This window comes from Oryx dammah, unplaced genomic scaffold, assembly GCF_014754425.2.
Source record: "Oryx dammah isolate SB20612 unplaced genomic scaffold, SCBI_Odam_1.1 HiC_scaffold_16, whole genome shotgun sequence".
In the NCBI taxonomy this organism is placed as follows: domain Eukaryota; kingdom Metazoa; phylum Chordata; class Mammalia; order Artiodactyla; family Bovidae; genus Oryx; species Oryx dammah.
This window is the reverse complement of record NW_024070200.1, coordinates 46,049,143-46,076,455: the sequence shown is the minus strand read 5'-3', so window position 1 is coordinate 46,076,455 and position 27,313 is coordinate 46,049,143. Positions and strand designations below refer to the sequence as shown.

At 53.1% G+C, this 27,313-nt stretch overlaps 1 protein-coding gene across 4 annotated transcripts in view; it reads right to left on the bottom strand.

The window, feature by feature from the left end:
- Positions 1-3,350: 3,350 nt before the first annotated feature.
- The window catches only part of AP3B2 (adaptor related protein complex 3 subunit beta 2), a 38,718-nt gene continuing 14,755 nt past the window's right edge, over positions 3,351-27,313 (bottom strand). For 3 of the 4 annotated variants that reach the window (XM_040257488.1, XM_040257487.1, XM_040257490.1), the window contains 22 exons: positions 24,720-24,880; positions 24,408-24,474; positions 24,126-24,308; positions 23,716-23,999; positions 23,365-23,419; positions 22,969-23,040; positions 22,631-22,693; positions 22,143-22,275; positions 21,753-21,862; positions 20,459-20,635; positions 11,810-11,996; positions 10,444-10,562; positions 9,698-9,806; positions 9,203-9,326; positions 8,679-8,862; positions 8,475-8,535; positions 8,046-8,152; positions 7,627-7,855; positions 7,099-7,183; positions 6,797-6,894; positions 3,861-3,999; positions 3,351-3,758 (listed from right to left, as the gene is read on the bottom strand). In XM_040257488.1, the coding sequence (XP_040113422.1) occupies positions 3,584-3,758; positions 3,861-3,999; positions 6,797-6,894; positions 7,099-7,183; positions 7,627-7,855; positions 8,046-8,152; positions 8,475-8,535; positions 8,679-8,862; positions 9,203-9,326; positions 9,698-9,806; positions 10,444-10,562; positions 11,810-11,996; positions 20,459-20,635; positions 21,753-21,862; positions 22,143-22,275; positions 22,631-22,693; positions 22,969-23,040; positions 23,365-23,419; positions 23,716-23,999; positions 24,126-24,308; positions 24,408-24,474; positions 24,720-24,880 (2,922 nt within the window). In that variant the 3' untranslated portion in view covers positions 3,351-3,583. Of the gene's footprint in view, positions 3,759-3,860; positions 4,000-6,796; positions 6,895-7,098; positions 7,184-7,626; positions 7,856-8,045; positions 8,153-8,474; positions 8,536-8,678; positions 8,863-9,202; positions 9,327-9,697; positions 9,807-10,443; positions 10,563-11,435; positions 11,578-11,809; positions 11,997-20,458; positions 20,636-21,752; positions 21,863-22,142; positions 22,276-22,630; positions 22,694-22,968; positions 23,041-23,364; positions 23,420-23,715; positions 24,000-24,125; positions 24,309-24,407; positions 24,475-24,719; positions 24,881-27,313 lie in introns of those variants that run through there. The other variant, XM_040257491.1, reaches the window with a different exon arrangement.

Genomic DNA, 27,313 nt, shown 5'->3' with positions numbered 1-27,313 from the left:
GCTCTCCTGGCCCACCCCTGAGCTGGGGCTCTCCCAGTCCAGCAGGCTCTGCAGCCAGTTGCAGGCTGGTGGCATGAGACAGGACCTACTGGGCTGAGCAGTCCCTCCATGATTCACACCCCAGTCCTGCTTGGCTATCAGCCCACAACCTCTTTGCCACCACAGTGCCAAGCACTTGCGGGCTGCTCAGATGCTTGGCAAGGAAGGAGGTACCTGAGGTGGGCCTTTCCCCGCCCCCTCCCTGCTTCATGTGTAGCCACAGGAGAAATGGGAGCGACAGAGAGGGACCTGAATGTGGCTGGGAGGCGGAGAAGAAACTGATGGTGAGGGGGACTTCCCTGGTGGTCCAGTGGTAAAGAATCCGCCTTGCAATGCAGGGGACACGGGTTCGATTCCTGGTCGGGGAACCAACACTCCAACATGCCACGGAGCAACTAAACCCATGCATGAGCCACAACTAGAGAAGCCAAGTGGCATCTAGTGAGCCTGCGTGCGGCAACAGAAGATCCCATGTGCCACAACTAGGACCTGACTCAGCCAAATGAGTTTTTCAAAAAGGAAACTAGTAGTGAGGACCCTGGCTATCCAGGAGCCAGGCCTTGGGGGCGGGGGGTGGGTCAGAAGTCTCCTTTGCCCAGTAAAGCCAGGGGAAATCTTGGCACAGTGAGTTGCAGACCCAATATCCCCTCCCTTTGATGTGAAGACTCTGCCAAAGAGGTGACTCTCAAGATGCCCAGGAAAAGGTGCTGAATTAGCCTAGGGGCTGGGGTGGGGTAAGTTCGGACCTGGGCACAACTAGCACTGCCCTCCTCACTCTGGGATCCTTGTTGCAGACACTTCCTTAGGGTCCCTAGATGGATCTCTCCCCCAGACATCGTGGCGAGCCAGCTACAGCCGCCTGGCCAGGAACCACACCCATTCCTTGTACCCATTTGCCAGGACACTGCTTTGAAGCCATTCTGGACTGGCTTCGCATTCTCAACCCCTCACGGAGTTCATTGTCCTGTCAAGGCCTGTGGTCTGGCTCAGACCACATTCAGACCTTCTGGTCCTCACTAATGCTCTACCGGACCCCCACCAGGGGCACCTTCTGCCTCGGTGCCAATCCCTGGGCTTCTGTCCATTTCCGCTCCCACCCCAGTCCTCCCTGAGCTCCAATAAAGCCCTTCCTAGGTTTCTCTGTCGTCCTGGGCCCCATGTGAACCCCTTAGTACTGGGCCCAGCTCTCTGGCTGCCCCTCGGTGCTGTCACGGGATACGTGAGATCCAGGAAGCCTGTGGCCACAGTGGCAGACTTGAATCAGTGACATGATCCAGGACATGACAGTGATTGGAAAGAAGAATATGCTGGGGAGAAGGGCACCCCTTCCAGGTCCTGTATGTCTGATCTGTGTCCACCAGGGAGGCTCATCCCTGCCGACACTCACTCAGGGATGCCCACGTGGCAGGGCCATGGGAGGTTCGGCCATTGACCTAGGGGTTTTAGAAGACACAGGTTGGGCTGAGGGCAGGGCAGAGCAACGCCCTTCCCCTCTGACCGACATTTGCTCCCTGCAGACCATCCCCTAGAACAGAATGGAGCCCTTTTGCTTTCCTTGAGGGGTTGAAGACTGCTGCTTCTGCCCACTTCCTCAGTACCAGCCTTCCCAGTGGGGCTCCTCCTCCTCACCAGCTGCAGACCCAGATTCTCCCTGCTCACGCCCAGCTCTCCTGCCTCTCCTGAGGCCATCTCACGCTCGAGAACCATCTTCTCCAGAAGGGTTGCTGCTGCTAACCCCGCAGCCTGGGACTTGCTCCAGAGGAACCAGCACAGGGCTATGACTGAGGTTCCTGGGCTCTGGGCTCTCACTTAGGGGCTGGAGACCCAGGTTCCTTTACCACAAGGTTCTGGGAACCTGGGCTGTGGACTCCGTAGGGGATGGCAGACGACATGCCTTCTGTGCCTCTGGTTCCTACAGAACCCACTCAGGAGGCCTGCACTGCAAAGTCCAGGTTGGTAAGGAATTCTCAGACGGTCCTTGTTCTGATTTCTTAGAAAATTGCCCCCACATTCTTTCTCCTGTTGCGAGCAGTGCTGATTTAGAGACACAGCAAGAACCAGTCCACCATTTGAGTGACCCTTGAATGGTGGATCAGTCCCCTCTCAGAACCTGCAGTGACAAAAACCGTGATCTCAGGGGGACTCTGGGGCCCCAAGGCTCTCACACAGGTAGCAGCCCCAGCTGCCCTCTGGTGCCATAGAGCCTGGCAAGTCCCAGGAGGCAGGGGCAGGGCTGACACCACCTTTGTTCTTCCCTGAGAAGAGGGCCACACCGGCTCCACCCTGTCTGTCCCTAAACAGACCTGCTCAGGGCCTCTTCCCTGACAGGGCTGGGGATGGGGTGGTCAAATGACTGAAGTCTTGGTTATGGAGGATCAGGGCTGAGGTCCTACATCTCCAACTGTCACCGGAGTGTTTCTCCTGTAACACAGTCCATCAAAGGGTCCTGGGACAAATGCATTCCGAGGTCAAGAGCAAATGGGCTCACAACGCACATTAGCATAGTAAAGGCTCTGAGAAGGCCTGTGGGAAATTACCTTACTGTGTTTCAATCTGTGATTCCTAAACTTATTTGATTACAAGCTTTCTATTTGTTTTTGGCAGAACACATGCTTATGGAACCCCTTCTATCCATTTAGGAACCACTGCCTGCTCAGGCTCTTTCCTCACCAGGAAAGGGCCCTGACCCCCACAGCCACCCCTGGAAGGCTTGTCCCAGGGTGGAGGCTCTATACCTCATTCCTCTAGTGTGTGTGTGCGGAGCAGCAGCCACGGTTGCTGGGATCTCAGAAAGGCAGACTCTCAGGCCCCACTCCAGAGCCACAGATCTGAATCTGCACGTTAACAAGACCCCCAGGCCACCTCATGAAGCACTGTTCTACATCTACTGTTCTTCCCTCTCCAGGACGGCCCCTTGGGTCATCTCCCCAGCAAAGCGGGGGCTCTAGGCCCATCAACATGCAGTTGACATATTTTGAACCTTGCACCTATGTTTAGGAATTCCCCACATTATGAGTTCTCCTTCTCCAAGGCCCATGAGAGGAACCAAAAGGGATGGCCAGATGTTGAAGAGGAATCTTTGCTGAGGCTTGTAGAGGACCAAGGAGTTCCTCCAGCTTGGCCTCCCCATCCTAATCAGGTGTCTCTTTCATAGAGACGCGTGGAGACTTGAAGACACGGTCATCTTGGGGCTTCAACCTAAAAGGTCAGTAGCGGTCATTCACAAGGGTCAAATACTGTCAATCTTGGGAGCTGGCTCCCCAGTCAATCCCCTTAGGTAGAACCCAGAAGAAAGGGAAGGTGAGCCAGCCTCTAGGGAGAAGATATTTTATTGAGCTTTTGCCACATAAATAGCTACACCAAGCTGGGAGGGCTGAATGGAATCCCTCTGTACAGATCACTAAGGAACCCTTGGGGAGGGGGACCAGAAGGGAGCCTGGTAATGACCAGAGAGAAAGAGGACCCCCCTGGATGCTGTATGGAATGAGGAGAGAGAGAGAGGGAGGCTAATAGCCTACATGTCACGAGGGAGGGAAAGAAGGGGTCACACAGGTCGCAGCCCTTGGTACCACTGGGTCAGGGCCTGCACCACGTCCTTCGCCAGCATGGTGCCGATCACCATCTTCTCGCTGTTGACCGTCAGCTGGGCAGCTCCAGTGGGCCGGGCGTCCAGAGTCAGCAGGACCAGGCTCCCACTGGTCAGCGTCCTCCCTGCAAACCTGGGGTAGGGGTGGAGGAATGGGCTCAACACTGGGGCCCGGGGCCCCTCATTCCAATCAGGCCCAAGAGTCCATCTTGTTCCCCTTGCTGGCAGTCAGTACCTGTATTCGTCAGATGTCCCGCAAGGGACACGACCCAGGTTGGCTGTGGCTGTCACTTTCTGCACCACAACGTGGTCACTCCGACAGGTGTCTGGCAGCGTGAGCTTCTCTGTGATCTCATTCATGCCCGTCAGCTTTGCTGGGGGCAGAGGTCATGGTGAGGGTGAAGGCCATGGTGGGTGCCCCTGGGTCTGCCCACTGAGCATTCTCACCAGGGTCTAGGCAGGTCTCCCTCACCAGTCTTGGGGAAGGGCTACTTTCCTCTCGGGCCGTGTCCTCCCCCAGGGAGATTCTGTCAGCCTCTCCCCACCCCACCCCGGGGTCTGTCCATACTGCAGACCAGAGCCTGACCTGGTGCTTCCCCACTGTCAGACATCTGGGCTACCAGCCCCTTGGCAGTGGCCAGTGGTTGTGGAGGCCAGTCAGTTCTCAGAGGTTTCCTCCGCCTGGCCCCCACATCTTTTGGTCTTTCCTGGTTGACCCTCCAACCCAAGTTCAACTCTCCCCCAGCTCCTGGAGGCTGACTCCTCGCAGAGAGGTCACTGGTAGCTGCTGTAGGTCCTCACCAGACAGGCCGGAGTCCAAGGGTCACAAGCAACCCTCATGGATGGACCCCTGATTTCACACAGGACAACAGCTCCAAACATGGCCCAGGCTCATGACGTCCCCATGCCTTCAGAGCATCCCCTCACTCCACAGGGCTGACATCTCTGCACTCCTGTGCTCTCCCCAGCCCCGTGAGCTCCTCCATCTGCCCTGCCCACCTTCTCCCCAGCCTCTCTCCTCCCCTGCTACTCCCTCCATTGTTCTCCTTTGGAGAACAGACACACCCTTCCTGTTTCTTTCATCCCCTCCATTCCTAACTAGTGACATTTTCTTGTCCTGTACTTTTAGTTTCTCCTTATCAAGTCTCCTCATTCCTAAGTCCTCCCTAGAAGCCAGACATGCCATGATGCCAATTCTGTTTTCCTTCACTATTGACCTCCAAGGGCCTCCAAAGAGGACTCACTTCCTCAGGCCCTGCTCTCTCTAAACCCACTGCAGTTGGCCTCGGTCTCCTCCTTGGCAATAACCCGCGCTCTCTGATGTTGGCAGCAGTTTCCTATATGCTGGACCTGAAGGGCTTCGGTCATCTTGGCCTGCAGACTATCCAAGACACATTTCCATCTCCTCATCCCTCCTCCTACCTACACCCTGTTCCTTCTCTTTCCCCTCCCTTCCTTTTTCTCCTGAAGGATACAAGTTTTCCTCAAGAAAGGTCTGTGGCCTCCTTATCTCCCCATTCATCTCTCCCTCAGGGTGATCTTATAGTCACAGCTTCAGTTATCACCTTTCTGCTCCTGACTCCAGCCTAGAAGTGTTTCCTGGGCACAGACCCACATTTTTCAGTTGTGTATGAAACACCTTCTCCTGAATTTCCCACGTATATTTCAAAAAGCAGCTCATCCAAAACTATGCAAGATCTTCCCCTCTCCCTTGCCTGATCCATCCTTCTTTCTTCTAGATTAGGGGTTTGGCAAATTATAGCCTGAAGGGCAAATACAACATACCACCTGCATGGTCCACAATGTGGTTTTTGTGGGTTTTTTTTAATATTTTTTAAGTGTTGGGGGAAAAAAAGCAACGCTAGATATTTCACGACACATGTAAAGTATATGAAATTCAAGTCTGTGTCCATAGATAGAGTTTTATTGGAATACAGCCACACTCATTCATGTATGTATTATCCATGGCTGTTCCTGGCTTACAAAGGCAAATTGCAGCAGAGACCACATGACCCAGAAAGCCTAAAATGTTTGCTGAGACTTCCCTGGTGGTCCAGTGGCTAAGACTTCGCCCTCCCAACACAGGGGGCCCAGGTTGTCGGGGAACCAGATCCCACATGCCACAATCAAGAGTTCACATGTTGCAACTAAAAATCCTACATGTTACAACTAAGACCCAGCACAGCCAAATAAATAAATATTAAAATGTTTAACATAAATAAAACATTTACTTTACGGCCCATTACAGAAAAAGCTGGCCAACCCCTGGTCGAGGTGAACAGCACTGCCATTCTCCCTCTCTAAGCCAGATATTCTAGAGACAGCTTCCACATCCCTGTCTCCTCTTTCATTTGGCAAATGCCCATGGAGCCCCTCTCCCCTACCTCAGCCCGCCTTTCTTTTTGCTGTGGCTCTACTCCTGGTTCTCACCATCTCTCATCAAATCTATGTCAATAGCCTTATAACTAGTCACAGGATTTAGTCCAAGGTCACATACCAAGCAAGCGGCAGGTTCAGAACTTAAATCCAGGACTCACAAACCCCCATGATTCTTTCTACTTATACTGTTCTGCCTCTTTTTCCTGCTGCACATTCTCTCAATTCCAGTCCTAACTGTAAATGTTGCCAGATTTCAGCCCAAGACTGAACTTGGCCCCTTCTTTTTTCAAAAAACTTCAATAATACCTCTACTGCTAGAAAAATGAAATCTGCACTCCTCACCCCTCTATTAATGGACTTGGTACCAAATAACCTGTGACCTTTTTCACTTCTGAAATTTTAGGACTGAAATCTTTTAGCACAGGATTCAAGGCTTCCAGAAACTAGCCGAACATATTTTCAGCTTTATTTTCCCTACTCCCCAGTGCTAAGAATCCCTAGGCCCCAAGGCAAACTGCACCCCTGCTGAAAATTTTCACTAACGCCTACTCATAATGCTTCCCCCAGCTGCAATCCTGGCCTAGAATCTTCTGCCTGGCTGCGTTTCAACTCTCTCCAAAGTATCACTGAAGTGTCCGAGGGTCTGGGAAGCCTTTGCTGGAGTACAAGGGGCGAGGCCTCCCTCTGTGTGCAGCAGCTGAGGCTCCCACAGCATGCCTGTACCGTGGAGCTGAATAAGCCCCAGAGGAGGGTCCTGAGCAGCCGTCCCACCCACCCCCAGGGAGCACTCACCCTGTTCCTTCTTGAACTCATTCTCACTCAGGAACACGGGGGCCATCAGCTCCCCAACGGGTGGCTGAATGGAGACGTAGAACTGTCGGGTTTGGGTGCTGGGAAGGCCGGAGGAGACAGAGAGAGGGAGTCAGGCCTGCTTCTCTCCCCTCACCTTGCACCATGTCTGGAGGTGAGGCCCCAGGTCCTGGGACGCCTTCCGGGTCATTATGCCTCCCCACCTAACACCACCTCCAGTCTGTTTATCTTGACACCTCCTCTCCCCAGCTGCCCTCCTGCTCCTCCACAAGCTGGACACATACCATAGCTGGAAGTTGGCCGCCTGGGTTGAGTCACAGAAATTAATGCCCATGACAACAGTGGTAGACTCTCCAGGTGCCAGGGACTCTGCAGCGGTGAGAGGTAGAAGCAGGGGGAGATGGAGACCCCATCACCTGATGGGTCCGGAACCCAGACTCCTTCTCCCCTCCACTACCACAGCTGACTGCCTTCTATGGAACCTGGCTTTCTGGGCTGCTGGAGACTCTTCCTGGTTTCTTCCTGAAATCTCAACACCCGCCCCCACCTGCCCTCACCCCACTGAAGTCAGCGCTGAATCAGTCAAGCCTCAAGCTCCTCCTGTCCCGATATGGACTTGCTCATTTCCTAGTCTGTCTTGTCCACCAGGGCATGGACTGTGGCAGATGCCATCTCTGTACTCCCAGAGCCTAGCCCCTGGCTGGGCACAGAGTGGACTGTCAGCAGCCACAGGCAGACCCGTGGACCTTCCCACCCCCGTCCCTGCGCCGGAGCTTCCTCCACCACTCTGTGTAGGGTGGAGATTTCCGCACCGATTTCAGGAAACTCCTGGATGCTGATGCCGGGAGGCAGTTTGGGGGTGCCCACGTGCAGGCCCTTGATGGGGGTGTCTGAGCTGTTGGAGAAGTGGATGTGCACAGACACCATGTGGGGGTCCCCGGAGAAAGGCTGGCGGCTGAAGGTGTAGTCCACAGCCAGCCCCTCACCAGCCACGCGGTGCAGCAGCTCCTGTCTCCCAGCTCCTGACACGGGACTCAGCAGCTGGCGGGGATCGGGTAGGGGGGGTGGGAAGGATGGAAATGACCCACCAGAAAAGGGCCAGCCCCAGCCTCGTTCCCGTCTGTGCTCACGGAAACGGGGACTCAGAGCTACCCACTCCATCACACCCCTTTCGCACAAACGCATACCACAGGACACACCACAGAGATGTATTTCTGCCCAGCCCACTCACCGAGGGCACCAGGGGGGAGTCTGTGAGTGTCAGACCCTCCAGGTCAGCAGCCAGGCTGGTGGACACGACTGTGGGCGGGGACACAGGCTGGACGCTGGGCGGGGTGACTGTGGGGCATACGAGGAACATGATGATAAAGGAGAGGCAAAGTGGAATTGGCTTGGATAGGGCCATGGAGCCTAGGGCTCAGGGAGCAGACGGTTCAGCACCATGGACAGCGAGACGTGGCAACTGGTGCCTCCAGAGAGATGTCCACCCTTGACTTCAACCCTGCACCTGGGGAGGTTGCCCCGCTGCCCTCTCAGGCTCAAATGTATTCGGTCTGCTCCCATTACCCTGAAGCCCCAGGGAACCTAGTCCAGAGCGCCATTGACCTTCCTACATCATCCTCCCCAGGCCTCCTTCCCACTGACTTCTACCCAAACTCACAGTCCTCTAGGTCAAGCAGGGAGACCTCCTTGGCTGCAGGGGCACTTTTGCTACTAGGAGGCTGGAAGAGAAAAATCAGGTGTCAGTGTGGAAGGGGAGTACCCTGGCCCATGCTGGGTTGTGAGGAAACATCTGGGCCTGGCCCAGAGGGTGGAGGGGGCCCTGGGCCATGAGCCAACCCCCTCTCTACCCCAAGGCACTCACTGTTTTTTTCCTCCAAGAGGCAGGTTCCACCTGCTCCTCCTCGGTCTCTGATGTCATCTCAGACTCTGAGGAGCTGCTGCTGGAATCGCTGCCCTCATCCGAGGACGAGCCGCCTTCTTGCCCTTCTGGCACCTTCTTCCTCTTCTTCATTTTCTTCTTCTTACCTTCCTCCTCACTCTGTTCACTGGAAGAGAGGGGGCAAACAGGACTTGCGTCCAGCCTGGATGGCCACTTCTTGCCTCACAGAAGAGCAGGGAAAGCCTTGAAAACTGGGGGTGAGGGTGGGGAGCCTGGACCACAGGATACCACACCTGGGCTGCAGTGAGAGGTTCAGGCCAGCCTGCGCCAGCCCAGGCCCTTTCCCCAACTGCTTCCCCAGGCTGCGGCCCTCACGTGAGCAGACCTGGAGGACTGCAGGCCCCTGCAGCTCAGGAGGAGGCTTGGGGGCTCTTAGGAGACTGACTAAGGCTGAGTGTTGGCCCTTCTTTCCCACAGGAGCCCCTGAAACCCCCCAGTCGTCTCACCTCTCACTGCTCCTCCCTTTCTCCTCGTCCTCTTCCTGGTCTTCGTTGTCAGAGTCGCTGCTGGACTCCCCGGAGCTGCTTTCACTGCTGCTCTTACTTTCCGATTCACTCTCGGACTCGGGGTCTGTGGAGGGACAGTCTCAGGCTTCCCTCTTTTCTGAGCAGGGCTCCTGGGGAGCCCTAGGCGCTCAGCTTCAGACTCTGCACTGATGCAGCAAACTCACCTCTTCCTCCTCCCCCGCTCTGCCCACACCCTGAACTGCTCCTAGTCAGACGCCAACCAGACCAGCTGGGACACAGATGGACCCGTGTGGATGGAGACCCACACAAGCATACACGTGTCTGGGACATGCAGTCAGTCCCTCCGGTGCATAAACACACATACTGGTGCACGCTCCCTTGGACCCATAACCATGTAACACAAGAGCACACGCTTGCATCAGACAGGTAACCACAAGACGCACACACAGGCCACAGCCCTGCCCATCTCCTCACCGCTGTCTGCAGACTCTGTGGGGCCTGACTCTCCCTCCGAGTCTGAGTAGAAGGGTTTCTCCTTCTCCTTCCTCTTCTCCCTATTGGAGCACTTGGTCCATTCAGGTACCTAGAGATGAGGAGTTGTTAGTCGCTTTAGTCGTGTCTATTTGAGACCCCATGGACTGTAGCCTGCCAGGCTCCTCTGTCCATGGGATTCTCCAGGCAATACTGGAGTGGGTTGCAATTTCCTTCTTCAGGAGACCTTCCTGACCCAGGAATCGAATCCAGGTCTCCTGTGTTGCAGACGGACTCTTTACCAGCTGAGGCACCAGGAAAGTCCCTCTTATCCTTCACCCCAGCTCTTTTGGGGGGCCCCACTTGGCCCTGGCCCTGAGAGGGAATAATGGAGGGCAGGCAAGGGCACTGTCCCTGGATGGTGTGGGTGGTGCTCACAGAGCCTGGCTGCCAACAAGGAAGGAACAGAGTCCGGGACAGGCAGGGGGGGCAGCACACGGGGGAGGGGGGGCAGCACACGGGGGAGAGGGGGCAGCAGAGGCTGGGGGAGAGCACTGCACACAGGGCAGGCCGCACGGCACACGGGGCGGGGACCTCTGTGTGCTCGCCCAACAGGCCCACGTGGGTCTCCATAAGGGAGAGGTCTTCTTCCTGCATGTGGGGAGGGTGTCAGGGGGGCCGGGCAACCCCCAGGGCTCCCTGATGTCCACCTCTCTCCGCACACCCCTGCCCACCCCACTCCTGCTGACCTCCACGTTGCGCACAGATGGGTCCGGGGCTTCCTCTGGCCAGTCTGGCAACTCCTGGTAGCCTGTGGCCTTGGCGTTGAGCAGGTGGGACAGGGAGCCCAGCTGGAAGTGGTCCCGGTCTGAGGACAGGGTCAGAGGTCAAGCCAGGAGTGGCAGTGAGGAAATGCCCTGGGGGTTGTTTCCTGGGTGGGGCCTGGTGATGATTCTGGTGGGAACATCCTAGTTAGACGGAAGAGGGGTTGGACGTGTCTCCTAAGGGCTCTTCAGCCCTGACCAAATCGGCAGGTCCACAGGCTGGGAAGAAGGTTGTATGACTGACAAGAGCAGGGCTGAGGGGCCAGGGCGGGGTGGAGGAAACTGGGACCTCAGAGGAGACGGGAGGGCGCTGGGCCCAGAGCTGCCGCAGGCCCGTCTGCTGGAGTCTGAGATGGGCTGGGGGAGGGGGGGTTAGAAATGCAGGTGTGGCTTTTCCCACGGCACGGTGCAGGTGGGGTGAGGGCTAAGTGGCCGCTTGGGATGAGGCTATCAGCTCTAAGAGACTGGCCAGGCTGGGACCAAGGGCAAAGAGCCATGTCTGGTCAGGCTCTGGCCTCTGTGGGGAGAGCTGAGCCATCTGCATGGGAGTGGGACGGGGTCAGAGCCAGAGGTGGGCAGCAGGAGACCTATGGTGGGAACGGTGTTGGGAGGAGAAAGCACCGCCGCTTCCTCCCTGCAGGTTTTCCCATCTGCCCCATGGCTCTGAATCTCCTTACTCCACGGGGCCAGGGCAGAGACAAAGCAGAACAAGAAGATAACCGAACTTGGTGCAGGAAGCTCCCTCCTGAGGAGATTCCTGGGTCCAAGAGCCAGCTGGGTCCCCCACCCCCTCGCCGTCAGAGCCCTTGTCATGGAGACCTGCCTGAGAGATGAGGCAGGGCCGAGGGCCTGGGGTCTGGGCTGACCTGCAATGACAGCCCAGCCAGTGCTGAAAACCGCTTTCTCAGGACCCTTACCAACATACACCCCTCCTTTGTATGCAGTTCTACTTCCTGCCTTCCTGGGCTATTGGCATGTAAAATCTTGATAGATATGCCTGCTCAGGGAGGTGGATGGAAAAAGGAGTCTGAGAGCTGAGGAGCCAAGGGCCCATCCTGCCTGGGAGGGTAGAGACCAGGTGAGATGATGCTAGTGGTGGTGGTGAGCGGGTGAAGGAGCAAGCCCGGGGCACCACAGGATGAGCAAAGGGTCCAGCCAGGGGCAAAGAAGTCCTGCCCACCAAAGGCTGGTGCCTGGCCAAGACTGAGACCTCAGGGGGAAGAGCCAGGACTGGGGTGCTGCCCAATTCTCCCCTTCCCCCAGGAAGGCTCCTCTTGATTTCAGCTCTCACCTTTGAAGGACGACTCCAAGACTGGAGCTGGTTTGGGTGCCAGGAAGAGCTTCTTGGCATGGCGGCTGAGAGCCCCGCCCTGCTCCGAAGGGACAATGAGCTGCCGGGTGAAGCGCGCTCGGTCACGGATATCGTAGTTCTGGTCATACTTGGCCAGGCTCAGAACGTACTGGGTCAGCAGCTTGGTCTGGGACATGAGAGGTGAGTCAGCAGCCATCACAGAGGGTGGGGACGTAGGAGGTGTCCAACCAGATTCTTTTTTTTTTTGGCCATGTCCTGTAACATGCAGGATCTTAATTCCCTAACCATGGATCGAACCTGTGCCCCCAGCAGTGGAAGCACCAAGTCTTAACCACTTGACCGCCAGGGAAGTCCCAGAACCAGATTCTTTAAGCCAACAGCTCCAAGCACTGCTGCCTCCACCCAACTTTCCCTCCAACTCCACCATTGTGTCACTGTGTCAGGACTTCCCTGGTGGTTCAGATGGTAAAGAATCCGCCTGCAGTGCAGGAGAACTGGGCTCGATCCTGGGTTGGGAAGATCCCCTGGAGAAGGGAATGGCTACCACTCCAGTATTCTTGCCTGGAGAATTCCATGGACAGAGGAGCCTGGTGGGCTACAGTCCATGGGATCACAAAGGGTCAGGCATGACTGAAGATAAACACTTCACTTTCCTCTGTTGTGTTAGACCTATATTTTCCCTCACCTCCCCAGCCCTGACCCCTGACCCTGACATTGACAACTGCCTTGGCCAGGACAAGAGGCTGCCCTTTTGGAACCCTCCCTCTTATCCCTGAGGAGGCCATTCTTCCTCAGGTTTGTGGTCCCCACTGCCTTCGGCCCACTCCTAACGCACTAGTCCAGGCTGAGCCAACCTCTCCACCCTGAGGTCTGGAACAGGTTTCAAGACCTCACCGTTCCTAGACTCCATCACCCAGGGGAAACCAGACGACAAAAAGAGAAAGGGGGACACAGAGGAATCCCCTTGGCAGGGGCTGTCCGCATACCCCATGGACCCACAGAGTAGAATCTGGGCAGCCCAGGGGTTTCAGAGGCCATAATCCCCTGCTGGAAGGTTCTAATGAGATTGGAGCAAACCGCAGCCACTTTAGGGTCTGCTGAAGTAAACATGGGGCTCATAGTCTGCAGTCAAGGGAGCCAGAGCCCAGGACCCCAAATCTCAACTTCTGCCCTGCTCCTATCTTTACAAAATGACAGTAGTAGCCACCATTTATGGAGTGCCTTCTAGTGCCCAGTACTGTGCTGGTGGGGCCTTTCACTGCCTCGTGGAATCTCCACAGCCCTTCCAAGAGGCAGAGCTACTGCCCCCATTTCCAGAGGAAAATCAGAATCACTAAGTGACATTTCCTGGGTTCAGGAGCCAGTCAGTGCTGCACCCAGGCCGGGACCCGCCCAAGAGTAAATAGAGTGCCTGGACCCGGCACTCTATTTACCTGTCCCTCCCACCACCTACCCTCTGTGGCTGACCCCATCCAGGTCTCCATCCCTATCGCAAAGACGATCAAAATCCACCAAGTATGTACATCCCGTGTCACCACGGCCAGAGTATCTGGGGATATTCTGAGGGATGGGACCAGCAAACCGACTCTGGTCTTCCTGATGTTCTGGTTACATGGTGTTACATCCAGCCTTGGACACAGCTAAGCCAGGTAATCTGGCAGGGCCATCAGCAAGATGCTGGCCCAGAATCAGGGTAGCTGCTATGACAAAACTCTAGAGAGCTGCTCAGACTCCACTACTTCTACAACGGGGGCTTCGGCGGCCTCATGTTCAGCTCAGACCCTTTCAGCACAGTACCACCTGAGATACTGTTCCCATCACAGGTAAGTACTCCAAACCCCACACTCCCCTAGGACACCTCCATCAAAATGGACTTCATTGTAGACCTGCCTCTCCTTGACCAGACCCCACCCCGCGTGCCAAGGCTACCAGATGTCCTCATCCACGCTGACTGTTGTCAAGCAGCTACTGATCCAACTCTATGCCCAGCTGGCCGATCATAGGCCCGCTCTCCCTCCCCTCGAGTCCTTGCCTAATTCTGGAAAGAAGAGTTCAAGGTTTCAATCCATCTGTCCACAGCCTTAACTTTCCATCAACAACCAACCCAAGAAGGGGCTGGTCCCTCCACCTCAACACTGCAGGATTTGCCTATAGTTCATTACCCTGCTCCATACTGAGGACCCATTCCCCAGGGGTTATCGCATCCAGTCTGCAGCCCCAGGACAGCTGCCTTGCCTAGCCAGTATGCACAAGAATTATAGGCTGTTTAAGAAGGCCTCTGACACAAGCTCCAGAGCACGAAGAACTGAACAAAGCTCCCAGTTGGACCCAAGGGCTCCAGCTGCCTGGAAGAATTTTAAGTGGGGAACATCGATGCCTTTTCAAGAACCTATGCCAGGACTTCCCCAGGGGCTCAGTGGTAAAGAATCCGCCTGCCAATGCAGGAGTCTTGGGTTCGATCCCTGGTCTGGGAAGATCCTACACGCCACAGAGCAACTAAGCTCATGCGCCAAAACTCCTGAACCTGTGCTCTAGAGCCTGGGAGCCGCAGCTACTAGAGCTCATGTGCCTAGAGCCTCTGTTCCCCAACAAGAAAAGTCGCAACAAGGAGAAGACTGCGCACCGCAACCAGAGCACTCATCACAACTGGAGAAAAGTCCTCACAGCAACAAAGATCCAACACAGCCATAAATAAAGAAGCAAAATTGTTTTTAAAAAAAGAACCTATGCCAACATACCTGCTACCTTGCAAACACCTGTTAAATCATGCTAGGGAAACTAGCTCTTCAAAAAAAAAAAAAAAAAAAGGAATTAAAATACATTCACACCTGACATGCTACGCCAAAATAAGGTCTAGATGGATGCGGGGGACAGATGCCCAGGTCCTGCCCCAGAATCCTACCTCCTGAAGCCCAGTCTTGCTCCCCTCCCGCGGGTGGGCGTGGCCAAAAACGTGATTCTGACCAACAGAGTACGAAAGAAGTGACCAGGGGCACCATATAATCCCATGACTGTTTCCATACATTCAACTCCAGTTTTGCTAGCAGACTGGCTCTAGACACTTTTATCCCTTGCAGCTTTGAAGAAGCAGGCAGCTATGTTCAGAGACCATGTGGCAGGGAGCTGAGCACAGTCTCCAGCTGACAACCAGCGAGAAGCCAGGGCCTCAGTCCTACCATCAGGCATGCGAAACTGGGTATGAATGCTTGCCCAACACAGCCTCCAGATGAGAACCCCAACTTGACCAGTTCCTCAGCTGTAACTAAGGCCTTGTGTAAGACCCAACCCAGGTGGCACTAGTGATAAAGAACCCACCTGTCAATGCAGGAGATGTAAGAGATGTGGGTTCGAACCCTGGGTTGAGACGATCCCCTGGAAGAGGAAATGGCAAGCCACTCCAGTGTTCTTGCCTGGAGAATCCCATGGACAGAGGAGCCTGGTGGGCTACAGTTCATGGGGTTGCAAAACGAGTCGGACATGACTGACTGTGTGCACGCACACACGTACACATACAAGACCCAGCTAGGCCATCCCTGGATTCTTGATCCATGGAAATAGAAAGTAAACATGTTGTTTTGGCCTACTAAGTTTGTGGTAATTTATTACACAGCACTAGAAAACCAATCAGTTCAGTTCAGTTCAGTCACTCAGTCATGTCCGACTCTTTCCGACCCCATGAATCGCAGCACGCCAGGCCTCCCTGTCCATCACCATCTCCCAGAGTTCACTCAGACTCACGTCCATCGAGTCCGTGATGCCATCCAGCCATCTCATCCTCTCTCGTCCCCTTCTCCACCTGCCCCTAATCTCTCCCAGCATCAGAGTCTTTCCCAATGAGTCAACTCTTCGCATGAGGTGTCCAAAGTACTGGAGCTTCAGCTTTAGCATCATTCCTTCCAAAGAAATCCCAGGGTTGATCTCCTTCAGAATGGACTGGTTGGATCTCCTTGCAGTTCAAGGGACTCTCAAGAGTCTTCTCCAACACCACACTTCAAAAGCATCAACTCTTCGGCGCTCAGTCTTCTTCACAGTCCAACTCTCACATCCATACATGACTACTGGAAAAACCATAGCCTTGACTAGACGGACCTTAGTCGGCAAAGTAAGGTCTCTGCTTTTGAATATGGTATCTAGGTTGGTCATAACTTTTCTTCCAAGGAGTAAGCGTCTTTTAATTTCATGGCTGCAGTCACCATCTGCAGTGATTTTGGAGCCCCCCAAAATAAAGTCTGACACTGTTTCTACTGTTTTCCCATCTATTTCCCATGAAGTGATGGGACTGGATGCCATGATCTTCGTTTTCTGAATGTTGAGCTTTAAGCCAACTTTTTCACTCTCCTCTTTCATGTTCATCAAGAGGCTTTTTAGTTCCTCTTCACTTTCTGCCATAAGGGTGGTGTCATCTGCATATCTGAGGTTATTGATATTTCTCCCGGCAATCTTGATTCCAGCTTGTGCTTCTTCCAGTCCAGCGTTTCTCATGATGTACTCTGCATAGAAGTTAAATAAGCAGGGTGACAATATACAGCCTTGACGTACTCCTTTTCCTATTTGGAACCAGTCTGTTGTTCCATGTCCAGTTCTAACTGTTGCTTCCTGACCTGCATACAGATTTCTCAAGAGGCAGGTAAGGTGGTCTGGTATTCCCATCTCTTTCAGAATTTTCCACAGTTTATTGTGATCCACACAGTCAAAGGCTTTGGCATAGTCAATAAAGCAGATAGAGTGCCTGATGAACTATGGAATGAGGTTCGTGACATTGTACAGGAGACAGGGATCAAGACCAACCCCATGGAAAAGAAATGCAAAAAAGCAAAATGACTGTCTGGGGAGGCCTTACAAATAGCTGTGAAAAGAAGAGAGGCGAAAAGCAGAGGAGTAAAGGAAAGATATAAGCATCTGAATGCAGAGTTCCAAAGAATAGCAAGAAGAGATAAGAAAGCCTTACTTCAGTGATCAATGCAAAGAAATAGAGGAAAACAACAGAATGGGAAAGACTACAGATCTCTTCAAGAAAATTAGAGATACCAAGGGAACATTTCATGCAAAGATGGGCTCGATAAAGGACAGAAATGGTCTGGACCTAACAGAAGCAGAAAATATGAAGAAGAGGTGGCAAGAATACACAGAAGAACTGTACAAAAAAGATCTTCATGACCCAGATAATCATGATGATGCGATCACTAATCTAGAGCCAGACATCTTGGAATGTGAAGTCAAGTGGGCCTTAGAAAGTATCACTACAAACAAAGCTAGTAGAGGTGATGGAATTCCAGTTGAGCTGTTTCAAATCCTGAAAGATGATGCTGTGAAAGTGCTGCACTCAATATGCCAGCAAATTTGGAAAACTCAGCAGTGGCCACAGGACTGGAAAAGGTCAGTTTTCATTCCAATTCCAAAGAAGGGCAATGCCAAAGAATGCTCAAACTACCGCACAATTGCACTCATCTCACATGCTAGTAAAGTAATGCTCAAAATTCTCCAAGCCAGACTTCAGCAATACGTGAACCGTGAACTTCCTGATGTTCAAGCTGGTTTTAGAAAAGGCAGAGGAACCAGAGATCAAATTGCCAACATCCGCTGGATCATGGAAAAAGCAAGAGAGTTCCAGAAAACCAATACAATGGATTAAAAATAGAAAAAAAAAGTCTGGAGGAAATTATGCGTGAAAATTTTAATTGATATGTGAACAAGGAAACAACTTTCTAAATATAAGGCATTATGAGGAAATAGAAACAAAAAGATTAATGTATTGAACAAGGCACAAATGTACAATTTCTGGATGATTATATCTAGAAACCAAATTAAAAAAAAAAACAACCTAAGAAAATATAAAACCAATGCTAGTTTTTTCTAAGTGGTAGACCTATAGGTAATTTAAATATTTAACTTATAATATTTCTCTGGATTTTCCATTTTATGATGAACATGCATTATTTTTATGATATCAAAGAAGTTATTAACTAAAAAAAAAATAATGCAGAACTTGTCAGACTCTTCCACTCACTCTAGAAGCCAGATTTTAGCTCCCACCATGACCTAAGCAGACCCTCCTCCCAGGTATCTCATCAAGCAAACAAAAGCAAACCTACCTACCAAAAGCATTCAAGCAGGCAGTTGCCCGAAGTGGCTGTAATGGTCACCTTCACTAATCCTGCCACCCCAAGACCTCTGCCAGTGCATCTTCTGTTAGACCCTCTGGTTATCTGCTCAGCCACAGAAGGGCAGAGCTCATCCGTCATCTCCTTAACTCAGCCTGGGTCAGAGTCTGGCATGCAGTGGGGGTCAGCATGTGGGGGAGGGGGCAATGGCTGGGATTGCTGTGGCCTCGTGGCAGGTCGAGCATGTCACCCTCTTACTGGGAAGAGGGGAGCATCCTTGCTCTTTGGCAAGGATGGCCCTGGGCACACGCAAACACTTCCCTCCTGGAGTACAGAGAATTCCTATTCTCCACCACTCTCAGCACAAGCTGAGAAAGAAGAAAAGAGAAAGACAGGGAGGGTAGGAAGGGGGAAAGCTCTCTTTACTGAGTCCAAGAACCATTCTAAGGAGCTTGTGCCTTGAAGGACTGGCCTTAGGATGAAGGGTGTGTGGAGGTTCCATCTGTCTGAACAGCCTACTCAGAGTGGCCTGATGGAGACCGGGACCCCCTGTCCTGCGTAGGAGAGGGCTTAAGCCATCTGTACCCATGGCTCTCTGTGCCAACTCTGACTATACCCTTTGTTGTTGTTGTTGTTTAGTCACTAAGTTGTGTCTGACTCTTTGTGACCCCATGGACTGTAGCCCGCCAGGCTCCTCTGTCCATGGGATTTCCCAGGGAAGAATCCTGGAGTGGGTTGCCATTTCCTTCTCCAGGCTTTCTTCCTGACCCAGGGATCAAACTCATGTCTCCGGCATTGCCAAGTGGGTTCTTTACCATCTGAGCCACCAGGGAAGACTGACTGCAGCCCTTACTGCTCTGCATTTTGTGCTGTTTCCTCTACTTGGCTGTGAGCACTCGAAGGCCAGTAAACATGTCTCACTCGCTGTCATCACCCAAGGACATAGCTCAGTGCCAGGCACAGTAGGCACTTGGGAAATGTATGTTAATTATGGTCATAAATAAATGCACAAGAAGCTAACAGGGACAACTTAGGGAAGAGCCACGTGGGCACACCCAGACTTATGCAAACATGCTGAATCACTATGCTGGGGCTCAGGGCTCTGGTGTGGTATTGAGCTTTTCAGACACCCCCTCTACCCAGCAGCCACCCACCTAGCCTGCTTCATCTCTTCAGACCTTCCTCCCACCTGCTCTTTTCTCCTGTTTGCATAAAGGAGGCGCACAGATATTTGTTCCAAGGCTTCCCCATGGTGCCTTTCTCTCTAACTTGTCTCTAATCTGCTTCTCCCACAATACTGACGCCCACAGACCCAGCCCCTCACAGCTTCCACACGACCACTGTCCATCCCAGCTCCTGACAAGAGGCCCCACATGTGACAGCCCTGCCCCTCAGCTGGAGGCCCTGGGGCCCACCCTGCCCACCATGGGTCACAGAAGATGCACAAACACCACCATCCAAAGACTCCACGGGATGGCAAGGCGGCCACCTTCAGGCCAGCAGAGATGTCGCCACCCCCAGGGGATGGCCCACATGCTTTGTTTGCTCTGAGGGTTGCCAAATCGTTTCTACAAAAGGCCGAGGACCTATTTTAGGATTTGCAGGCCATATGGACTCTACTGCAGCTACAACATCCATAGACGATAAACAAATGAATGAACGTGGCTGTAGCCCAGTAAAAGTTTATTTACAACAAGAGGCAGCAGGCCAGGTTTGGACTATGGGCGGTGGTTTGCCAACCCCTGCCTCGCCTGAGTGAGCAGAGCAGGGAGCGTGGGGACTATCACGGTGCCTGGTGTCCTAGCACCTTGAAGAGCTCTGGCACATTATACTTGACTCATAGAAACGTCTCCTGGGACCATCTCAGAGGATACTGGACACTCAAGAGGCTGTTAATATCCTGATATTACAGCTTAGCTGAGCCGTGTTCTTGGCTACGGTGCCTCTCATAATATTTCACCATGGGAATGACGATGACCACCAATACCACCCAGGCTTGTGCCCTCTTATCGCTGGCATAGACTGGTGAAGCATCACCAAGCTTTGGGAGGAGGATAGACCACGTCTCCTGGAACATGTGGTCTCCCATCAAAGCCTGTCACTGCAGGTCCCTCCCTCTGGCCCCAGCATCCCGAAGGCAGCAAGCAGGGACACTCCCACTGGCAGACTGGAAGTCACAGCCCCACTGAAGAGTCTCTTCAACATGGCCACTATCTCTACTGGGCCCTTGGGCCTCCAGAGTAGTCGTGGACTCTGGGGAACACTGGGTTACATGGGCAGACCAGCCACCTGTCCTGAACGAGGTGCTGATATATGTATAACTGAATCACTGTGCTGTACAGCAGAAACGATCATGACACTGTATATCAACTATACTCCAATAAACATTAATGAAAATACAAAATGAAAAAACTGACAAAAATAAAGAGGTACTCAAGTTCATGCCTACCTGGTGAGGACCCACAGAACACCACCCAGGCCGTTTCTGGGGCCCAGAGGGCTTTGAGGGGCATCTCTCAATCAGTACCTGCTTTGAGTTGGTCAGGTAGAGCTTGGCTGCCAGGTTGATGACCTGCAGCTTGACGATGTCCTCCTCGGCAGTGAAGGATTTGGCCATCTTTCTCAGGACGTCTGGTGCAATCCTGGGGACGTGCTCACAGTACTCGCCAATGAGCCACAGGATGCTGGCTCGGGCCATGGGCACCTGTGTGGGTGGGAGAGGAGTCAGGACTGGGGTGGGTATGGGAAGGCGGGTGGGCATGCGGCCTGCCAGGGAGCCAGCACTCCTCCCATCTGTGCTCGCTTCTCTAGGAATGGGAGTGGGAGGTGGTGGGAGAGAAAATACTAGGTGGGCATTTCTCAGGCAGCATCTCCCCTCTTCCCCAGGGTTTCAAGAGCATGCACAGAGCCTTGAAGTTCAGTCACGGTTTGGTATAAAAGACTGGCTTTCTGGATCCACTGTACCCTTGATGCTTTCTGGCCATGTTATCCTTCCTGAATCTTCAGGAATGCCTTGTCTGAATGTTTCAACTTGGCAACGCAACACAAAAACACATGCATGTCAACCAGCCACCGTGAGCCAGAGCTTTAGAGAAAACGTGAGTGTGGACCAGGCTGGAGCTCAGCAAGGGGTCCCCAAAGGGAAAGCAAACCAGGGTCACATGGTCTCATCTTTCCCATTCTCCCACCCAAAGATCTTCCAAGCCTGTAGGAATGGTTTGGAAGATTTTTTAATTTAAAAAGTGAAAGTGTTAATCACTCAGTTGTGTCTGAACTCTTTGAAACCCCATGGTTTATAGCCTGCCAGGCTCCTCTGTCCATAGAATTCTCTAGGCAAGAATACTGGAGTGGGTAGCCATTCTCTTCTCTAGGGGATCTTCTCCACCCAGGGATCGAACCCGGCTTGAACCTGGGTCACCTGCATTGCAGGTGGATTCTTTACTGTCTGACCCACTAGGGATGCCCGATTTTCTTCTTTTTCTTTTTAATTTTTATTAAGGCCAGTTTAATTAGAGGATCTTTTTTTTCAAAAGTTCATTTGGCTGCATTGGGTCTTTAATTGTGGCATATGGGATCTTCATTTGCATCATGCAGGATCTTTTGTTGCAGGGCACAGGCTCATTAGTTGTGGGGAACGGAGTTAGTTGCCCCTTGGCATGTGGGACCTTAGTTCCCCAACCAGGGATCAAACCCAGGTCCCCTGCCTGGCAAGCCAGATTCTTAACCACTGGACCACCAGGGAAGTCCCTAACTATAGGGTCTTAAAATCATGGGGAGGATCCTTCCCTGGGTTGGGGAAGCCAGTGGGGTCACCCCCTCACCTGGATGTTGTCTGTGAGCTTTGCCAAGTGTTTGATGATCTCTCCATGCTGGGCTGGCTGCATTTGCAGCAGCTTCTTGATGACCACCACTGACTCTGCAACCACAAGCTCTGTGGAACAGGAAATGAGCCCAGGACAGTCAGATGGCCACACACAATGGGCAGACACACCTGCAATGCCCCCAGGCCCTTTGCTTCACTCTTTAACCTCCTGTACTTCTCCAGTGGCCCTCAGAGAGGCAGGGGTACAAGAAGACAAACAGAGGCCAATGGACTGATGAACACGAATTGTCACTGGCCAGACAAGAGAATACCTGCTGGCCATCAGTCAGACATGCAGGCAGCACCCACTAGTCATCAGAGCTGGACATGCAGACAGACAAACACTGACCATCACGGTTGGACAGCAGCTGCACCAGGCCGTTGAGGCAGGTGTCGCGGACTCGGCCTATGTTAGTTGCACAGCGCCCAATGGCCTGAATAGTGGCTGCCACAAAGTCCTTGTCCATGCTGCGAATGTAGGTCTGCGGGAGGCCACAACAGAGTGAGCCCCAGAAGGTGGTGATCCCTCAGACTTGACTCGGCAGTCACTCTGCAGACTTGAGGGGGACCTTCTGGAAAGCTGTTACCCCTCATTCAGTGACTGATCATGCCAGAGACTAAACTCTGGGTAAAGGAATGACACCCTCATCCATTACCCGGTGACTCCCTGACCCAAAGCCGGCAGAAGGCATTGGGAAGGGACGTGAAATAACAGCTTCTCCATTTGGGGTTCTAAAGAGAAGATTTAACCCACCAAGATGATTCTCACTGAACATAAGGAGCTACAGGGCAACTCTCACGGGCTTCTCTGGCTACAAGCTGGTCCCTAGCCAGTACCTGGAATTCCCGGAGGACAGTAGGAATGTTGGTCTCATTGGCGAGGTTAGTCAACACTTCCAGCTGCAGGGAGGCAGAAAAGGGGCAGGGGGTGCCATTGGGCTTTTTGCACTTTCATTTGTTTTCATATTTATTCAGTTGGGTGCATCAGGTCTTAGTTGTGGCACATCAGGCTTAGTTGCCCTGTGGCATGTGGGATCTTAGTATTCTGACGAGGGTTCAAACCTGTGTCCCCTGAATTGCAAGGCAGATTCTTAACCACTGGACCACCAGGGAAGTCCCTCTGTGCTTTCTTTAACCCTTCATTAAGGCCACAGGCACGGCTGTCCATCACTCACCTTCAGGATCTTGATCTGGGTGGGGTCAGTGGACCTGATGTAGAAGCTCTTCAGGTACGGCTCAAACATACCCTAGCACGAGAGAGGTGGTCCCAGGGAGTGCCATCACAGCCCTGTTTCTCCTCCAGAGCGCCCCCTCCCCGCAACCCTCCCCCACCCAGGGCCCAGCTCCTTCTTGCCCCTGCACTCTCTTCCACTGTCAGCTCTTCCCACCCCCTCAGCTCTGACCCTATCTTCCTTCATCAGAGCTTCCACCCTGGGGATCCAGGTCCTGCACCTCCACTTGCATTTAGGGCCTCTCCCTCCCATGCTCCACACCACCAAGGCATCATCCCATCCTGCCTTCCCCAGCGCCCCTGCCCCGCAGAGCCACCTGTCGGACCGCGAGGTGCTCACCCGGCGCTTGATGGACATGGTGGCCACGTTCTGGAGCACCACGTACTGCACTTCACTGCGGAGAGGAGCAGCAGAGGAACCTGGTCCCTAGGCCAGGGCCAGGGCAGGAGGCGCGGGCAGGGAAAGGAGGTGGGCCCAGAGGAGGGAGGCGAGGGCGGGTGTCGGGGAAGGCGGGAGGAGGGTGGGGCTGGCGTCAGTGTGGAGGGGCCGGTGGGCTGGGGTGGAGGGCGCCGCACTCTAGGTAGAGGAAGCGGAGAGGCGGCCCCCCTCCAGGCGTGGCTGGGCCGTGGGCGTGGCGTGGCTGGTGTGTGGGCGGGGCGGGGTTGGGGTGTGGGCGGGGCGGGCACGCACCTATGGCTCCTCAGCAGGCGCACCAGGGCCTTGGCGATGACGCCCACCTCTGCCTTGGGAGCCAGGTGGAAGTACAGCTGCGCCACGGCCATGACCACGGCGGCGCTGCGGCTCTGCAGGAGCGGCTTCGTGTTGCGCAGCAGCAGCCGGTGGTCGGGGTCCATGACGTAGGGCTTCCGGGTGGGCAGCGCCGTGGAGGCTGCCTCCTCAGACCCTGGGCCCTTGGCCTCATCCTCCTCGGAGCCATAGAAGGCTTTCTCAGAGTTCTCCTCCAGCAGAGATTCCTGGGGGCGGGGTGGGAGGGGTGGGGAACAGGCGGGTGGGGCAGGGGACACCTCCTCCTGGAAGCCCTCCTACCCACTCTGCTAGGGCATGGGTCGCGGTCGCGCCTGGGGGTCCAGGCCACTCACGTTCTGGGTGGGGCTGAGGAACTGCGTGCGGGCATAGCGGGTGAGCATGCTGATGATGACCACCTGGCCCCACTCCTCCACGTCGATGAGCAGGTTACAGAGCTTCCGGTAGTTCTTGTGGATCAGGTCGATGCGCTCGGGGCACACCTCCTCGAAGGCCATCACCACGCTGCCCGCCACCAGCTGGGGAACCCACAGAGGCAGGAGCGCATTAACGCGAAGGACAGAAGGGGTCGGCCTGGCACCTTCCCACCACCCACCTCTGTGTGTCCGTATACACACCGTGGTCTTGTCAGCCAGAAGCTTCTCGATGACTTCTATCAGCTGGTCCTTCTGGTCAGAATCCAAACTGAGAGAGAAACTGTTGTTTGCCCCTCCCTCCTCTCCAGCCTTCCCAATACCGGCTGGAGATGTGCTCCCCTTTCTCCCCCCAACCCTATTCATCAAGAGGTGTGAGCCACTGCTCCCAATGTCCTCCTTCACTGTCTGTTCCCCAAACTGTCTTAAACTACCTAAAGACTTAAAAACAACAAACAACAAAATCAGCCTTCAAAACTGGGAGAGGCCAGGGATGGGCAGTGGCTTGGGGCATACCTGTATAGCTTAGGGATGGCGTGGGCAGCTGTTTTCCGCACATAGGGAGACATATCTGAGGCAGCTTCCTTGATGGCCAGCATCATGATGGGCACGATGATGGGCACACGGATGCTAGACAGGACGCGGAGGGCACTGGCGCGAATCAGCTGGTTGGGGTCCTAGGGCAGAGGTGGCAGAGGCAGAGCCATGGGAGGGCAGTGGGCACCCTGATGGGAGGGGAACTCACTGTCCCTGGTTGCCACCCACTCTTGTTTCCCTGTCTCCTGTCTTGAGCCTAGATGATGAGGTGCTGGTGCTGGGTGCCTGGGGGGCCCTGCCTGAGGGCACTGACTCGGCCCTGCAACAGAAATCTGATATCTGGAGGGATGTGGCATTGGGGTGCTTCACTTTCAGGGAGAGCAACAGACTTTCAGAATGCCTAAAATTCTTGAAGCACCTCATTTCTTAGGAGTGTCTGCAGACCAGGAGGGTGTCTTTGTGTTTATGGTAGAGGAGACTGTCAGCAAATGCAACCTGCTCTCCCTTCCCAAGAGTTCATCCTTTCAGGGACTTCTCTCGTAGTCCAGAGGTGAAGACTCTGCTCTCAATGCAGGGGGCCCAGGTTTGATCCCTGGTTGGAGAATTAGATCCTGCATGCTGCAACTAAGACCCAGCACAGACAAATGAAAATTCTTTTTAACGTTCACCCTGTCAGTCTTCTCTCTCAGCAAACTCTCAAAAGCTGCTCTTCTTCCCCTTCCTCCACGTGTTTAAAAGAGAATAGGTGTATAAGCCCCTTCTCTTTGCACCTACTGCATCCTACAGACCCCTGACAGGAGCACGTCAAGGCTGAGTATTGTCACCCTGCTTATTTAATTGGTATACAGAATACATCAAGCAAAATGCCGGGTTGGATGAAGCATACTGGAATCAAGAGTTGCCAGGAGAAATACCAATAACCTCAGAGACACAGATGCCACCACCCTTATAGCAGAAAGCAAAGAGGAACTAAAGAGCCTCTTGATGAAGGTGAAAAAGGAGAGTGAAAAAACTGGCTTAAAACTCAACATTCAAAAAACTAAGATCATGGCATCCAGTCCCATCACTTCATGGCAAATAGATGCGGAAACAATGGAAACAGTGAGAGACTTTATTTTCTTGGGCTCCAAAATCATTGCAGATAGTGACTGCAGCCGTGAAATTAAAAGATGCTTGCTCCTTGGAAGAAAAGCTATGACAAAAGCTATGTCAAACTTAGACATAAATTTGACAAACTTATGACAAAGCTATGACAAACCTAGACAGCATATTAAAAAGCAGTGACATTACTTTACTGACAAAGGTCCATATAGTCAAAGCTATGGTTTTTCCACTTGCCATGTATGGATGTGAGAGTTGGACCATAAAGAAGGCTGAGCACCAAAGAATAGATACTTTTGAACTGTGGTGTTGGAGAAGACTCTTGAGAGTCCCTTGCACTGCAAGGAGATCAAACCAGTCAATCCCAAAGGAAATCAATCCTGAATATTCATTGGAAGGACTGATGCTGAAGCTGAAGCTCCAATACTTTGGCCACCTGATGGGAAGGGCCAACTTATTGGAAAAGACCCTGATGCTGAGAAAGATTGAGGGCAGAAAGAGAAGGGGATGACAGAGGACGAGATGGTTGGATGGCATCACCGACTCAATGGACATAAGTTTGAGCAAGCTCTGGGAGATGGTGAAGGACAGGGAAGCCTGGCAAGCTACAGTCTATGGGGTTGCAAAGGGTCGGACACGACTGAGCAACTGAACAGCAAGACACCTGAGAAGAGCCTTAGACACAGTGTACTGTGATCATGAGATTATGAGCACAGCAGCAGATGTAAATTACTGTTCATCTCGAAGGACAGTGGGCAAAGGAAGAGGTCCTGGAAGACTAAAGAGTAGGTGCTACTGTGAGTTTCTAGAATAGGGAAAGAGGAGAGCCACAGAATTACAGATGAAAATGATGGTGATCCTTGCTAAAATTCCAGAACTGGTTTTTGAAAAGGTGGTTTCAAAGCACTTTATTTTTAAAATATCTTATGAAGTCATAATTTTACTTTATTTTTTATTTGGTTGCACTGGATCTTAGCTGCTGCATGCGGGATCTCCCTCATTTGGGACGGAACTCAGACCCCCTGCATTGAGAGTCCAGAGTCTTAAACACTGAACCCCCAGGGAAGTTCTTCAAAGCAGGAGTCTATATTTTCTTAGAGTCAAGTCATATCACATCCACTGCTAAAACCTATTTTCCTTTTTTTTTTAACATTTGGAAATGATTATGGATTCAACAAGAAGTTACCCCCCAGAAAACCCCTTTCCTTTTTAGTAGGGTAATTCAGTTCAGTTCAGTTGCTCAGTCGTGTCCAACTCTTTGCAACCCCACGAACTGCAGCACGCCAGACCTCCCTGTCCATCACCATCTCCCGGAGTTCACTCAAACTCATGTCCATCGAGTCGGTGATGCCATCCAGCCATCTCATCCTCTGTCGTCTCCTTTTCCTCCTGCCCCCAATCCCTCCCAGCATCAGAGTCTTTTCCAATGAGTCAACTCTTCGCATGAGGTGGCCAAAGTACTGGAGTTTCAG